The 14,766-nt window shown below is 39.7% G+C and overlaps 1 protein-coding gene across 8 annotated transcripts in view; it reads right to left on the bottom strand.

Moving 5' to 3' along the window:
* The window catches only part of RASSF3 (Ras association domain family member 3), a 110,824-nt gene that overhangs the window by 2,906 nt on the left and 93,152 nt on the right, over nucleotides 1-14,766 (bottom strand). For 6 of the 8 annotated variants that reach the window (XM_032689165.1, XM_032689164.1, XM_032689159.1 and 3 more), the window contains 3 exons: nucleotides 3,064-3,171; nucleotides 1,480-1,747; nucleotides 308-423 (listed from right to left, as the gene is read on the bottom strand). In XM_032689165.1, coding sequence (XP_032545056.1) covers nucleotides 308-423; nucleotides 1,480-1,747; nucleotides 3,064-3,171 — 492 coding nt within the window. Of the gene's footprint in view, nucleotides 1-307; nucleotides 424-1,479; nucleotides 1,748-3,063; nucleotides 3,172-6,184; nucleotides 6,218-7,139; nucleotides 7,296-14,766 lie in introns of those variants that run through there. The other 2 variants (XM_032689161.1, XM_032689166.1) reach the window with 2 other exon arrangements.

Raw genomic sequence — 14,766 nt, 5'->3', positions numbered from 1 at the left:
CAAAATACAGTATTTTTAAACAAAACACTCAAAAAAATTTCAAGCTGGAACAGTAATGGGCACCCTCCTTGCACCCCTTAGGGAATCGGAAAACATTTTACTCTTTTAAATATTTTTCTGTTCTGCAAGTAACAACAGGTCAGTCTAACCACAAATGAAATGTTTGCAAAAGGCACCAAGTAAATTAACAAGAAAAAAAATCCAAAATCTGTTTCCAAGAAGTGGATTGCCTTGTCAGCACGGACCAAACAGAAGCCCATCCCTGAAATTACACAAGCCCACCGAACCAGCACGGGTGTTGACATACCATGACTTCTCCAGTTTCATGCTCACGTAGAACAAAACTGAGCATTTCTGTTCTGGGGCCTGCCACCAAGCGCAGGTAGAGGGGATGTTCTCTGTCTGACAGCTTGCATGTATAAACTGCAGGAGAAGGAAATCACAGTAATTATCATCTTTACCAACCATGTTTCAAACATTCTGAATGACTAACACTAGCTAATGTTAGAAAACTTCGGAGATATGCATGGGTAGCCACAAAATTTACACATTGTATGTGTTAGTCTACATAACGGTTTTGAGCAAATGAGTTTCAGGGAAGAGCTGAGCAGGTGATTGATGGTGACAGTGCAACACTGCATTCACATAGGAATGAAATGGCCTCCAGTCAACACAATACACCGTCTGAATACATGCAGGGCAGGGGGAAAAAAAAAAACAACACAAGAAAAAAATACAACACAGATCTGTTGCTATATCTAAGCTTTTAGACATCAGAGCTGCAGTAACACCATTCTGATACTTTTTTCTCTTAAAAATCTCACACACAAAGTCTAAAAGACAACTCCGCCTGCCTGACATGGTTGGTGTGACTTGACAGCCAGAAACATCTGGACTCCTGAAACTGCTCTCAATGTCCATGGAAGAAGGTGGATTCTAAGTGCAAGAAAACAATGTTGGCAAAACACACCTTTCCCTAAAAACACCTATTCCATCTTCTTGTCTTCCCAATCACAACATACAACAAACTCCTAACAGCAGCCAGGGAACTGGGAGAGCCGTGTGCACTGACGCTCAGCACCTCGAGAGCTGTCTGCCAGTGCAAGGATCTCAGGCTCCTCAGACACCGGGGTTTCTTTTTCTAAAAATCTATCCTGTAATTTAATCTCACAACTCTGCAGTGTATAAGGCTACCTGAAAGTTAGAGCCTTATAACGGGGCATAAAATAAAATGGACCTCCAGACACAAGAGATCTGTGTAAATGTTTTGACAGGTGACTTTGTCTCTTGGGAATTATCCTGAAACATCCCCAAATCATTTACTCTGTTACACATGCTACTTTTCATAAGGAAAAAAAGAGTGGGACTGTCACCTCCATTTATCTGAGTCCTTCCACCTGGCTTATTTCAAGTATTACTATAGCACAAGTCCCTCACCAAGCCCCTCCACTACTGAAATGCCACAGGCTTGGCTTATACCTTGATCTTCCTTGTGACAGCGTTTATAAAGTGCAAACTTCGCAGGGTTGTCAGCCACAAAGAACTTTTTGAGCAAGGCCTCGATAACTTCACGCACAGTGTTGGTGCTGCTGATGTGCAGGGTATTCACGCAGCCGTCCGGCAAGTAAAAAGCAGTTTCATTATTGCTGTGAGCACACCTCCCCTGGCTCTGGGAAGACTGCACAGTGATTGGTCTGCATAGTTCCATCTGGACTTTGATGAAGCCAGTGTAAATCCCATTTGCGTTCTGCAGCAGAAAGAAAGTACTTGACTGTTAAAATAAGCAATGACCAATTGTGACGTAACAGTGGAGCAGGCAGATCAAAAAACTCATAGTGAAGAGAATTTAAATGCCACATGACATCTCACAGAAAGGTATTGTTTCAGTAATTCAGTTACTCTTTCTGGTTTATCTGCTGAATATTAATTTTTCTTACTGAATATTACTTTTTTTCTTATTAATAACTGTTGAATTCTAATAATATTAGGACCTCATCAAGCAAAAGATATGACAAACTAGTGGTAAGTTTTCACATTAGGAGAGAACTATGAAGTGAAAAAGACCATTAAACCCATCTTTAACAGATTTTGTGCAGAAATACAGAAATTATCTCCCACGTTTTAGCTGTGCTTGTCAACTTTAAAGCCTTTAACTGCTCAAATCCTGTTGCAATTGAAAAAAAAAACCCCAACCCGGAATAAATGCAAATCAACATGTGAAATTATTTATTCCAGTTGCTTCTGAAAGACAAAACTGATCAAACCTTACTGAGCCAGAAAGGTTTGGACAATCTGGTTTTAAGCATAGTAAGTCCTGATCCACATGGATGCACATAATAAATTTTTTTTTAGTTCACAGTCATATTTTATATAGTTTAGGATATAACAGAATTTTAAAATTTCCATATACACCCACAGGAATACAGACAGTGTAATAACTGAGTAACAGCTTGTTAGGCAGATAGATGTGAGTTTTATTAGTATGGTCTTCAGAAGGCTGGACTGAGTATTTGACCTGGTTCACAATCCTTGGAAATGAGAAGTCTTATGTATTCCAGTCCATACTGTCTGTGTCCTGGGGGCAGGGGGAAAGTCTCCTCATGCTGAAAACCTCTATGACTACTCTGAAATTAAGTCTCCTGTAATAAATAATGCATATTTCAACTTTCTTCATTGGTTGAGCATCTTGATTGGAGAGATACCTAACAAAAATTTATCTACACAAACAAGATAAATGTATCTCTATTTTTACCATCTGAGCATTTTCATCTAACAAATTTACTTCTTAGTGTCAACTGACAGTTTATTTCAAACACGTTTCAAATTACATCAATTTGTTTTTACTACAATTTGTTTTGATCCATATAAAAGAATTACATGAATAAGAACATTTCAGACATGAGATTTAATTTCCAAAATCTAAGGGAATGTCTCTTACAAAATCACTAAAACAGAGACAGTTTGATATGTAAGATGCTGATACTAAAATGATTCACAATGTGCTACGAAGTTACAGCTCAATTGCTCCTATTAAAAATTACAGGAATTCTATGCAAAACTTACCAAGGTCATCTTTAATTTATCGGTGACAGATGAATTATAGCTTTGTATCTTCTCTTTAACTTCTTCTTTACTGAGATAAACATGAGGTTCCCTCTCCTTCTGAACATCCTTCAAAAACAAAAGAGGCAGCAGTCTTAGAAAACAAAATAAAAACAATTATTTTAAGATTTTTGGATATGACCATTCTTAGTCCAAGTGGTAATTATTCCACAGAGGTTCAACATAACAGTAATTAGCTGTACAGCAACATAAAGGATTAACCCGTTAAGCAAATCAAACACAACTTGGACTGAAGGGAGATGGTTAAATCAACACACCCAAAAGACACTTGCACCCTTTTTTTGCCAGCTGTTTTCATTCAAATGTTAGCAGCAGTGTACAAAACAGCTCAGCTTACTTTATGCCTTGATTTGTTCATGTCAAGGCCATGCCATACTGTTAAGAACATTGCTACAATTTTCATGAGATATTAGTTGGTATATCTGAATCAGTAGCTATTTCTGAACAAATGAAGAGTACATATGAAAACAACAGCATATATTAAATAAGTAACACCAACAATCCCAGCATGTGGCAACAACATCACAGCATCCCTAAATTCCAAGGCGACAGACAGTATGTTACAGGGTCACTGCTACTACCTGAACCATCACAAGTAACTCTCCAGATACAAAATGTTACACCAATTTCATGTTTTTTCCATGGAGGGAAGGCCTATTGAGATTTTTAAACTGCTGCTTTTACGAGGTTGCTATGGATTTTACTTGCAGCATTAAAACAAATCCCTAGAATTGGATTTTTTCCAAACAAACATTTGTTCCCAATCCATACTCCTGCAGCAAACCAGTGTTATAAATACACTCCGGTTTGTACCACTAGCACAAATGCCATATATAGTATGAAAGAGTTTCAGTTCTCAGCTTTAATGATTTAAGACTTCACTTAGAAAAGGAGAAGCTTTGAAGAACCTCTACGCTTTCAAAAGAACATTTGAATATTCATTCACTGCATGGACAAACAGCTGAGTCACAGTGTTCCATCTGTCCTCACAAGCACATCCTAGCAGAGCTTATCCTGAGAAAGGATTTCCCTGACTTCAGTGGCCAGTCTTGTATCACAGTCTACTGGACACTACTCGGCACACACCTTTGCAGACACTTCAGTTTGCCAACACGACCTCAAAGATGAGCACATCTACTGTGGTACTGGAAGCTTCCATTTACCAGAAAGAATCTGCACAACTTTTTATGTCTCCTAATTTAAAACCAGCTACTTTTAGCTCTTCTGGGTTTAGTTTTTCTTTTCCTATATGCCATTTCACTAAATGACATGCTGGAGCAGACTTTTTTCCCATAGCTATAAAAAGAAAGGTGTGGTCTGAATTGGGAACTGCAAGTCAGAAACCTTGAATTCTGATCTGAGCTCAGATACTGATTTCCTGCATGACACAGAAAACATACCTTTATTTCACAGATAAGGAAACCAAGGCAAAAAAGAGCACCACTGAAATACAACTCTCCTATTAGTTCCTTAAATACAACTCTAAGATTGTGTAGCATCTTGCACAGTTGCCAGATCCCACCTAATATATTACAAATACCAGACTACTGAACGTATTCAGAATTCAAATCTCTATTCTTGGTAGAGAAATGAAGCCTTCTTGCTCTTTTATTTTTCACCTTCCCCCTCCCCAAAATTGCAGTAACAAGGACAGACACAGCTTCATCTAAACTGCCCACTTCATCTCTCCAAGGCTATTACAGCTTTGTAGTATTTTATTCAGGGGGAAACAAAGCAGCCACAGAAGGAAAAAAAGAAGTGGATGCTAAAGGGACAGGAAACGGTCTGCAGGCCTCTGGCATTGGCATATGATGCATTTCAAGAACTGAAGCTTTAACTTGGAACGTTCCTAGTCTGTCTAACCGCAGACAAACCCCTTCATAAAGATACCAGCCAAGACTCACCTCTCAGAGACAAGCACATTGTGGAATACATCCCTCTCCAATCTGTTAATACTACTAATATCAAACTTCCAATAATGGACACCTCAGTTTTAATATTTATTATTAATTCTGATAATATTTATTATTATTCTGATTGTTCAAGCAGGTACCTACCCTGTTGGAGCCGACTGTCACCGTGCTTACTGAACAGTGTCATCCACAGCATCCACTATCATCAAGCAAAAACACTAACCAGGAAAGAGGAAGAAACCTTTCCTGTGTTCAAACCTCAAACTTTGTATAAGAAGAAATAATTAACAAATAAACAACCACTTCCATTAACTTCTGTGCACCTTGAAGTTTAATTTGACAAAAAGGACTTTTATCAACTTAGATGACAAAAAGAATCTATTGCCTTTAATGGCAACGGCATAGGGTAAGTTCACAGGACTGACAGCTGGGTATTAAAACAAACAAACAAACAAAACCCCAAAAACAAACAAACAATCCCACCTTGGTGAATTAGTAAGTACAAACAGACAGCAAGAAACTTTCTCCTGTTTTCATACAAGAGAGTTTTCAGGTACATTTCTGTTCTCCCAAGATGATATATTTTTCTAACAAAGCCACAGATATTTGGTCTGGTTGGAAAAGACACAAGCCCATGAGATCACTGTAGTCCTGGGCCTTGCCATGGAACCAGCCATGACAAGCAAAACCCAAGCACAGCACCCAAACAAGTTAATTTCCAACAGACTTGCTCTGGTGATGACTTGCAGTCAACCTTGTCAGGTGTGGTTCCACCTATGGGTCCTGGGGCATCACCGGGGCAGCCCTCATTCACTCAACTGAGTTAGACATGATTCCATACTTGAACATACCACAGGAATTTCTGCCTTCTTGCAGTGGCACTAGAGGCTGGGCAATTTTGGCAAAGCTTAATTAAGCACACAGAAAACACGTCTGTGTGTTTACGCAAAAGCTGAGAGTACCTCCTTCTGAGCTATAACTCATTTTCTAAACAACCAAAGCCTGTGCCTCAACTAATTTTAACAGCATGTAGATTATATAAACATATGAACTAAATACAAAGAAGGGCTACAGGGATTAAAACAAATAAATAGAGCCAAAATAATTCAAGAAAAACACTATACATAATAGGCAGAAATGGTGTTTACCTTAATCATCATTTTCATCCTAGTCCACCATCTCTGACCATCAAGACCACTGACTGCAAGCAGTGAAGCCAAGTGTCCCAGGACACAAAACAGCTTGATGGCCACTGGAAACCTAAGCCTGAGATCTTCATTAATTAATCTGGAGACACTCTCCTGCTCCCAAACAAAAGCTCAAAACACTCCAACTGTTCACACATCAAGACACATAACTTCAACCAAGCAAACAAAAACTCCTCACTAGCTAGACACCAGCACTTACAGAAAAATCACATTGCTGTCACACAGTTTACTGTCCCACATGACTGCTGTCAAGTGAAAGCCAACAAAAGAACACCTCACTAGGTTTATTATGACCAAGAAAGCCTCAGCCCACCATGATTCACTGGGTCAGCTGCTCTTAGTGGGTATTATTAAGCAGAACACGCAGATTTGAGGCACCTGTATATTCAAATTTTCCCCAATTATACTTAACCAATGTGCAAAGAGAAGCCGACAAGATGTTATACAGGTTTTTTTTCCTCCAACTTTCCTGGAGCTTAATTGCTCTCAGTATAAGCTGGCACTTAAATTTTGACATACAGCTTTGTCTAGCCATGTTAGAAGTTAAAATATGTAAGTCTTCTTCCACCAGCATACTTAGGTGGGTGGAGAAAGACTTGGCAAACCCATTTTCCACAGGAAATAACAGATCCTTCATAACAGGACCCACTAAAAGAAAAGCCATCCTCTGCTAACTTGCTTCTGTCTAACAGATTAAATTCCACTTTGTTATCTCAGCAGGTAAATGTATTACTTGTGAAGACCTTGAGTCATCCAATACAACAGCAGAGTAACAGCAGTAATTAATTAATCTCTACCATGCTTTACAATGCGCTTCTAACACCTTGCTCTTGAAATGGCTACCAAGTGGTTGAAGCCACACCCGCTCAGGGTGCAACTACAGGGAATTACTCACTCCAAAGTCAGCTGTTTTAAACAAAGGAGCCTGGGCATTTTGGAGGTGAGATATGGCACAGCTTCTTGAAGTCAGCTGCACTGCTGAGGTGCGAGGGGAGCACGATTCAGCTCTAGGCCGATTCAGATGCAGCTGATTCATCTCCAGCTCCCTACAAAACACCCAGCACACACGCCTCACAATGCCTGTATGCTGCGAATTGTGAAATGTCTTTCTTCAAAAGTTAGGCCTGGTAGTGAGTTTCCTAACCACAGATCCTTGCATATGTCACAGCAGCAGAGTGAAATATAAGCACAACCAGCAGAGCAGTTCTCTGTCTTCTGTCAGCCAAGACTTAGACACTGCTGGGATTAACAACAGCACTTCGGGTGCTACTGTTCAAACAATGAACTTACTCTATAAAACAATGCACAAACTTTTCAATGTTATTTTTGTAAAAATTAAATAAAATATATAGAACTGAAGCTAAGTGTGACTCTTCCATCACTTAGACAAATTATACTCTCAGTAATGTCTGCCATGTTTCCCTTTCTCTACCAGGCCCAAGTAAGTGTTTTCCCCATCAGAACTCCTAGCCTCCTTCCATTCCCCGCTTCTCATGTAATCTGCTACTTCCTCAGCCCAGCACAAATACAGAAGATAAAAACTAATCTCAAGGAGACAGTTGAATACATGAGAATCCATACAGATTAGGACCAAAACAGTAATTCTAGTCCGAGCCACTAACTTTTACGAAAATCATGCTGTCCTTTCCAGCACTTACAGTGCACACCACTGGCAGCCATTTGTATAAAAGCCATTTCTCAGGTCAACCAAAGCAGCATTTATTCTCAAATGAAATTCCTCTGCCAGTAAGAGGGAAATGAGGCAAGTGCTTTCATTTTCCCAAGGGGAATAGCTGGTCTTTCATTAGAGCTCATGATGCAATGCCTCTTCACAGTTGAGCTTCCTCTCAACAAAAAGGGCAGAAAATGTTTTTTCTTTATCACCTCCACCCCCCATGTTCATCTCATTTATTGTAGCGCAGATGTTTAGAGAAGCAGCACTCTCTTTTCAAACGTTTACGTTCAGTGCAAAGCCCTAGCCGAGACTAGCTCAGCATGAACCCTCAAGAAACACAACTAAAACTGCACAATTTACAATTAAAGTGAAGTGCAAATCAACTTGTGGTCCCCCAAAAAAGAAGAATCATTTCACATCAGGGACTTTATGAAAGTCCAAGTCTCACGGTTGCTGCCAAACCCTATGCCTTCAGGCAGTAAGAAAGGGCTAATAAACTCAACAGCTAGCAATCTGCTATGGGATGAGGCTGAGAAAAAGTTCCACAAACAAAGAAAACTCTGAAGCCATGAAGCCTGTTTCCTCAGGATCCTTGCCTTGAGTCAGATGCATGGCTTCCCCAAACTGCTACTGCAGTATTCTATTTATAGAGGGATACAAGAAAAGTCTCTCTCTTCTATCCAACATATTATTTTCACAAAGCTTCAAGAAATTAGCATTTATTGAGGAATGGGGAACCAAGCTCCTCCTAATACTCTTAATATTTCAGCTTGAAAGACAAAGAAAAATATAATGGATGAAAAGTTAAATCTATCCCAGGAACACATATAAAGTATTTTTATAAGAAATCTGAAGAACCAAAGACCTGTGGGAATTCAAGCCAACTTTTAAGACATATCAGAGTTCCTATCTCCAGCTTTCCCATTTATCCCTCATATACAGTGACCATGATTCAGTCAGATGAATGAAGATGCCCTGATCTTGCTATAAATTGTGGCCAGGAATAATTTTTGAAATAAAACATTGAGGGTTTGACAAATGAGAAATGCAGCCTAATACACATTTTTTAAAAAAAGACTTGTTTAGTCATAAAAATTTCAGCTAGTGCACCCTACTTATATCACATTTGTATTAGAGAAGGGATTTAACTAATGGTACTATCATACAACAAAGAAAGCCCAACAGAGAATACAGGAAGGAAAATAGAGAAAGGGAATTCTGATCTCAGCAACTCCTTCTACAAGCAAGAACATTCTCTTTTCTACAGCCTGTCAGCATTCCCACAGGAAAGAAAGAAATTGAAACCTTGCAATTAAACTATTTTGAAACACATTTTGCTTCTCCCTCATCGTAACTTCTAAGAGCAGAGCAGCTTTGCCAGTGACAGCAATCTCTCCTTCCACCCTGGGGCAAGCCTGAACTTAGGATATGTGCTCTTCCTTCATCTGGAACCCAGGTAGAGACACTGGTCACATCCATCCACGAATAGCCAGTCAGAGACACTAGTAGCCAGAAAGGTATGGAGAAGACCAAATGGGGGCAGGGTAGCCAGGGAGAAGCATTAACATCCAAACAGCTCCAAGCATTGCACCTTACCACACAGCTGCACTTTGAAATGTCTGCATCCTCCTGAATGGGGTGAGTTTGCTCTCTAGGTCAGGGCAAGGGGAATTTTTCTAACTGGATGGATGTGGGCAGAATAATCTCTGTATCTTCTTGTAATACGTTTGCTTTCTGCACTCAGTAAGATCCAGTTCCCCCAGTGGCACATAGGGCAAGGAAGCAGTCTCTTTTTTACAAAAACATTTTGTTTTTCTAAGCAGGTTTGGTTGACCTGAATCTTAAACAATTATTCTGACAGTCAGAGAGAGTTCAAGAATAGCCTGCATCATGTCCTCCTGAGGGAGCAAGAGAAGTGGCACCCTCCCAGGTGAGGGGTACGGTGCATCCACTCTGATATTCTGCCTTCAACAGCAGCAAAAACAAAGGCTATTTCAAGCAAGCACGTGACCCTTTTCTGCAGCCTCTCTGCTGGCATCCACAAGTGTTGTAGCAGGAATTCAGAGGGCACCTCCCTTCCGAGTCTATTTAGTGTCCATTTATGGACATAGGCACTGATGCCTATGCATGCACATAAACCCTTTTTGAACCTGCCAACACTGCCTGTCCCTACACTTCCTGTGGCAGCAAGTTCCAGACATTCATGACTGCTGTGTGAAGAAGTACTGCCATCTGCTTTAAGCTGATCTTCTACTAAGACAACTTCTCTTAAACACATTGAGTGCCCCTTAATCCTAATATGGCAGGACCTCATGAACTCGAGTTTCACATTCGGCTTACACATTACCTTTGTGATTTGGTAAACCACAATCACACACACTTCCTTTTTTTCTTCCCCAAAGTGAGGAGCCTTGAACTCCTTAATCTTTACTAAGGTTGCTCCATCCTCTCAATCATTTCACAGAGGGGTGACCAACCGCAGTAAGCCCTTCCTGGGATGTGGGGACCAGAGCTGCATCACAACTTGTGACATAAGTACACCAAAGCTTAGGTGCTCTTTGTTTACACATCTTGCATGTTACAGGTCTATAAAAATCTTTATCTGTGATGCAATGTGAAAAGTCTCCCTTCCAACACTCTTCCATAGTGGTTAAAGAAATCTCCATGCAACTACCACAGCTTATAATTTTATCATAATTTTACAAGGTACAGGTATTACAGGTAATAAGTTACTTGCAGACTATTTTCAGGTTTTCCACCATGCAGCTAGGCATGCTAATGAAAGCACTGAATGACAAAGTAAAATATCATGGCTCCTGGCTGACTCCCCTAATGTAAACACTCAGATGTTTACATGGTGAATATTTTTAAGCAGCAGAGAAACAAATTAAGAACTGTGACTTCCCTTTATTCCTTTCAAGAAATTATTTTCCTTCAAACAGAGGCAATACAAACACAGTTCATATTCAGGCATTGTGAAAGGAAGGCTAGGAAAAGGAAACTATTTGTTAGTGACATTAACATTGCTGTTTAAGTTTCATTTAAGTTTATCATGACCTCACGTCTGAAAACCCCTAGTTACAAACCCTGTCATACCCTACATGGCTGTACTTTAACTATTGGTATGCAACCCAGTTCACAAAAAACCAGTCATCTGTTTAAAGTGAAAACCAACTACACAAATAATAGTAACTGAGGTTTAGCATTACATTTTGTCTGCAAAGATGCTACAGATTTTACACGTATCTGTACATTTTTCCCCCCCTCCATATTATGACATATTTTTAAAGAAATATATTACATGATTTAAAAAAAAATTCAACAGCTGTTTCAGTTTTGCACATTTCAGTAAAACTAGATGTAAGAAACATCACAAACAGTAAACCTCCTTCAGGTCTCCTCTCCAGAAAGTGTGAGTTTTATCTGCTGGCTACTTTAGCACATAAGAGATTTAATGAACTAAAATGGATTACTAGCCTCTGTGAATTGTACAACAAAATCAAGCTTTTAACAGACAGTTAGGAAACCAGTTTGTACAAGGTATTGTATTGAAAACTAATTAGTATATCTTGAAGGTTAAGTATGGTCTGGAACCCAGGCTATTAATACAAGTAGCAATCAAACACTTAAGTGGTATTAGTGCTCTGGGTTATTACACCACAGTATTTGCATGTGACCCTGCAATGCAAGAATTCAACATGCTCCATATCCAACAGAAGGCAGGAAGAGGTTGTTTGCAACAACAACCTTCCCAGTCTTCAAATGCAGCTACCTACATTTTACATTAAAATTGGTACTGGAAACCAACCAGCCATTCCTGGGGAAGCACAAGCCCCATGCTAGGCCAAGGCATGCAGGCTTCTCCCTGTGCTTACTGCAGGCACTGTCCACTCTGAGGCAAGCTCAGTCATGGGCCTTGTCTCAGCAGAAGCTGGGCAACGTCCCACCTTTTGCCAAGTGTCAGACACCATTTTATCTTTAGAGCAACATTCCCTTCCTGGGCTTGGTTGGGTAGTTCAAAGATTGTGTCACCATATCATTTTTTAAGCCTTCTGACAAAATCTGCCCGTATCAAGGAAAGGCAACAAGTTCATAAGCAGGCCCAGCCTTAGGGCTGGTGTTAGAAATGGTGAGTCTGCACATGGTCACAGTCCCACCAACCAAGTAATTTTTATTTGGATTCATTCCACTTCAAAGCAATTAAAAAACACAAACCTCAAAAATGTACAGTAACCATTCTCATCGAGGAAACATCATGCAATGCACTGGCTCTTCGGACATAGAGCAACCCTGACAGTTTTCCCTCACTGTGGATATTGCAGTGAAAACAATGTTCAGAAAGAGGTCCAGTCTTCTCAAGAAGATACTGGCCATGGGGAGGATGTAGGGGGGAGTATATTGTTTGAAGAACACACAGTCTTCAAATTCAAAAAGTTACTGTTACTGTCTTTATCAACCTGGCACTGATATCACATTTGAAACTTTTCTGAAAGGAAAAAGCCCTCCTCCACCACACATGCATCTCAAAACCCCACAAAATTAAGGAAGCACAACTGTTTATTTTTCAAATTAAGTCTGCATTTGAAAGGCCCCAAAAGCCCATAACAATAACCTTGGGGAGGGGGGCTGGGGGACGTTCAAAGTTGTAAGCAATCACTGGTATCTTCAGTAAAATACACAACCTCTAAGCCAAAATAGCAGAAGTATCTTCTTAGTATGTTAAACATGATCACGATAAAACTGCTGCATGCATTTAAAATCAAGTTATGTAACTGCTGCTTCATATATATACAAAACAGTAAGCTAAAAACTAACTCTATCTAAAACCCAATAAAGTTTACAGTGACTGTAGCTCTACTTCAAGTTAGGTTTTTATTAAGTAAGTCCATAAGAAATATTTCTACACCAATACTACATCTCTCACTGCACTTTACACAGCTTCCACAGAAATATTAAAAAACCAGTCTCTTCAAAGAGGTATCCAAATTAGATATTTCACATAGAACAGACAAAAGGAGGCACTCCTGCAGTCTAGCCTGCATGAAAAATTTCTTTCACACTCCAGAAAATTTGTATCACCTGACACATTTAATTAACCGTTAAAACTGTAAGTCCTTATATTAGCATGTTTTATTAAAAATCAGATAGTACTGAAATGGTATTTCTAAAGCAGCAAACTACAATCATTAGCTTTACCTACTACTGCCTGATCTAATCTGGCAAAAATTCAAGAGAAAGAAGAGGAGAGGAGAGGGGGCAAACTAGGCAACCATCTCAGTACCACCACCATGTACTACTGTAGTGTCAAATTAAGTTGACCTTAATGATAGGACTTCACTTCTCTTTTGTATCCCCAGCCTTGAGAGGTCAAATGCTTAAAAATAAAAACCAGAACCCCTTGGTCAATTACCTATCTCAAGGCTGCACCCTTCGTTCAATTTGACCGGAGTTCCAGTTTGAACTTAGCAAAGCTTCAGAGCTCAGATTTGACTGCTCCTCCAGTAAGAAGGAAAATAAAAGGCTTGAACCAGTCTTGGATTCAACTTTGCTGCAATTCTCTGGTTAAAGTTATTCCTCTCACCTTGAAGATGATGAGTGCAGTAGAGCATTCATGGCTCACACAAGAAGAAACTGGTAAGGGCAGTGGGGGCTGCTGGGCCTTAGCCATTCAGCCCCATGCCACCACCCGAAGGCCATGTCCTGTCAAGATCACATGGATAAGGTGGTACTCGATCCATAGATCTCTGCATTGTGACGTAACCGACCAATTGATTCAGCAAGATTATGTCTTGAATAAACTCATCAGCATGGTAATGATAATCTGCTTCTGAGGGGTTTTCATCTCATTTTTCTATCACCTGTTGGTTTTTTTTACTACTCACTCAGACATTTAACAGGCTACCAAGCATTTCAGTTGCAAGCAGAGAGGGACTGACAAAGGGAAAAGGTTTCCTTAAAACTCCTACATTCTCTAAAAAGACAGGTGAGACATATTATTGGCATTACAAAAACTGAAAACTGCCACCAACTTATCTGTCTCAACCCTTTTTGCAAAAATATGCTTGCTGCCCAGTTTCAGTATGAATTTATTTTACAGAACACACACATTTATTTCTTACAAATGAATCTAGATGCCTTCCATGCTGGGACAATTTAAAAGATGACTGCTTTTAGCCATATGCCTGCTCCTCTGCTGGATGCTACCACTGTCTAAGAAACCAGTGTTAGCAGTCACAGTTCAGTAACAGACTCCTTTCTTAATTAGAATGAACATGGTAATTTTTCTCTTTTTACAGGTGAAAAAGAACAGAATAAACAAATTGAAAACAGAAGAATTAGCAAAGGTTTTATTTTTGTACAGGTTAAAAAAAAGCCACAGATACATAAAAAAGCATTAACCAAGTCTGCAGCATAAGAGAACTACCGTGCAATAAACACTTCAGGCACAGGTCCCAGCTTACCCAAACACTGTGCTAGCCTGATGCCATGTGTCAGCAGACAGTTTACACCATTAACATCTTCAGTGCTGATCTGAGCATGTTGCTCCCTCCTCATCAACTCACAATTTCTGTACCAGGGCAGACAATTCCGTAGTAGCGAATCACTTCAGAATTACAGGACAATTGTTACACTCAGACTTTTTTTTTTTTTTAATAACATCAGTAAGACTGAGGTGACACCAGTCCTAATTAGATCAATCCTGACAGGATACAGTGGAGAGAGGAGAACAGCGTAGGAGGTCATAACCGGTAGGCATTCAAGGGAGGTGTGAACAGAAGACTTCAGAACACGGTTAATGAATATCCCACTGGAAAAGCTGGATAAACAAACTCTCCTTCTGAGGAAA

This window comes from Chiroxiphia lanceolata, chromosome 5 (assembly GCF_009829145.1).
Source record: "Chiroxiphia lanceolata isolate bChiLan1 chromosome 5, bChiLan1.pri, whole genome shotgun sequence".
NCBI classification, from domain to species: domain Eukaryota; kingdom Metazoa; phylum Chordata; class Aves; order Passeriformes; family Pipridae; genus Chiroxiphia; species Chiroxiphia lanceolata.
Note: the sequence above shows the minus strand (reverse complement) of the source record. Positions and strands in the feature narration are given on the sequence as shown.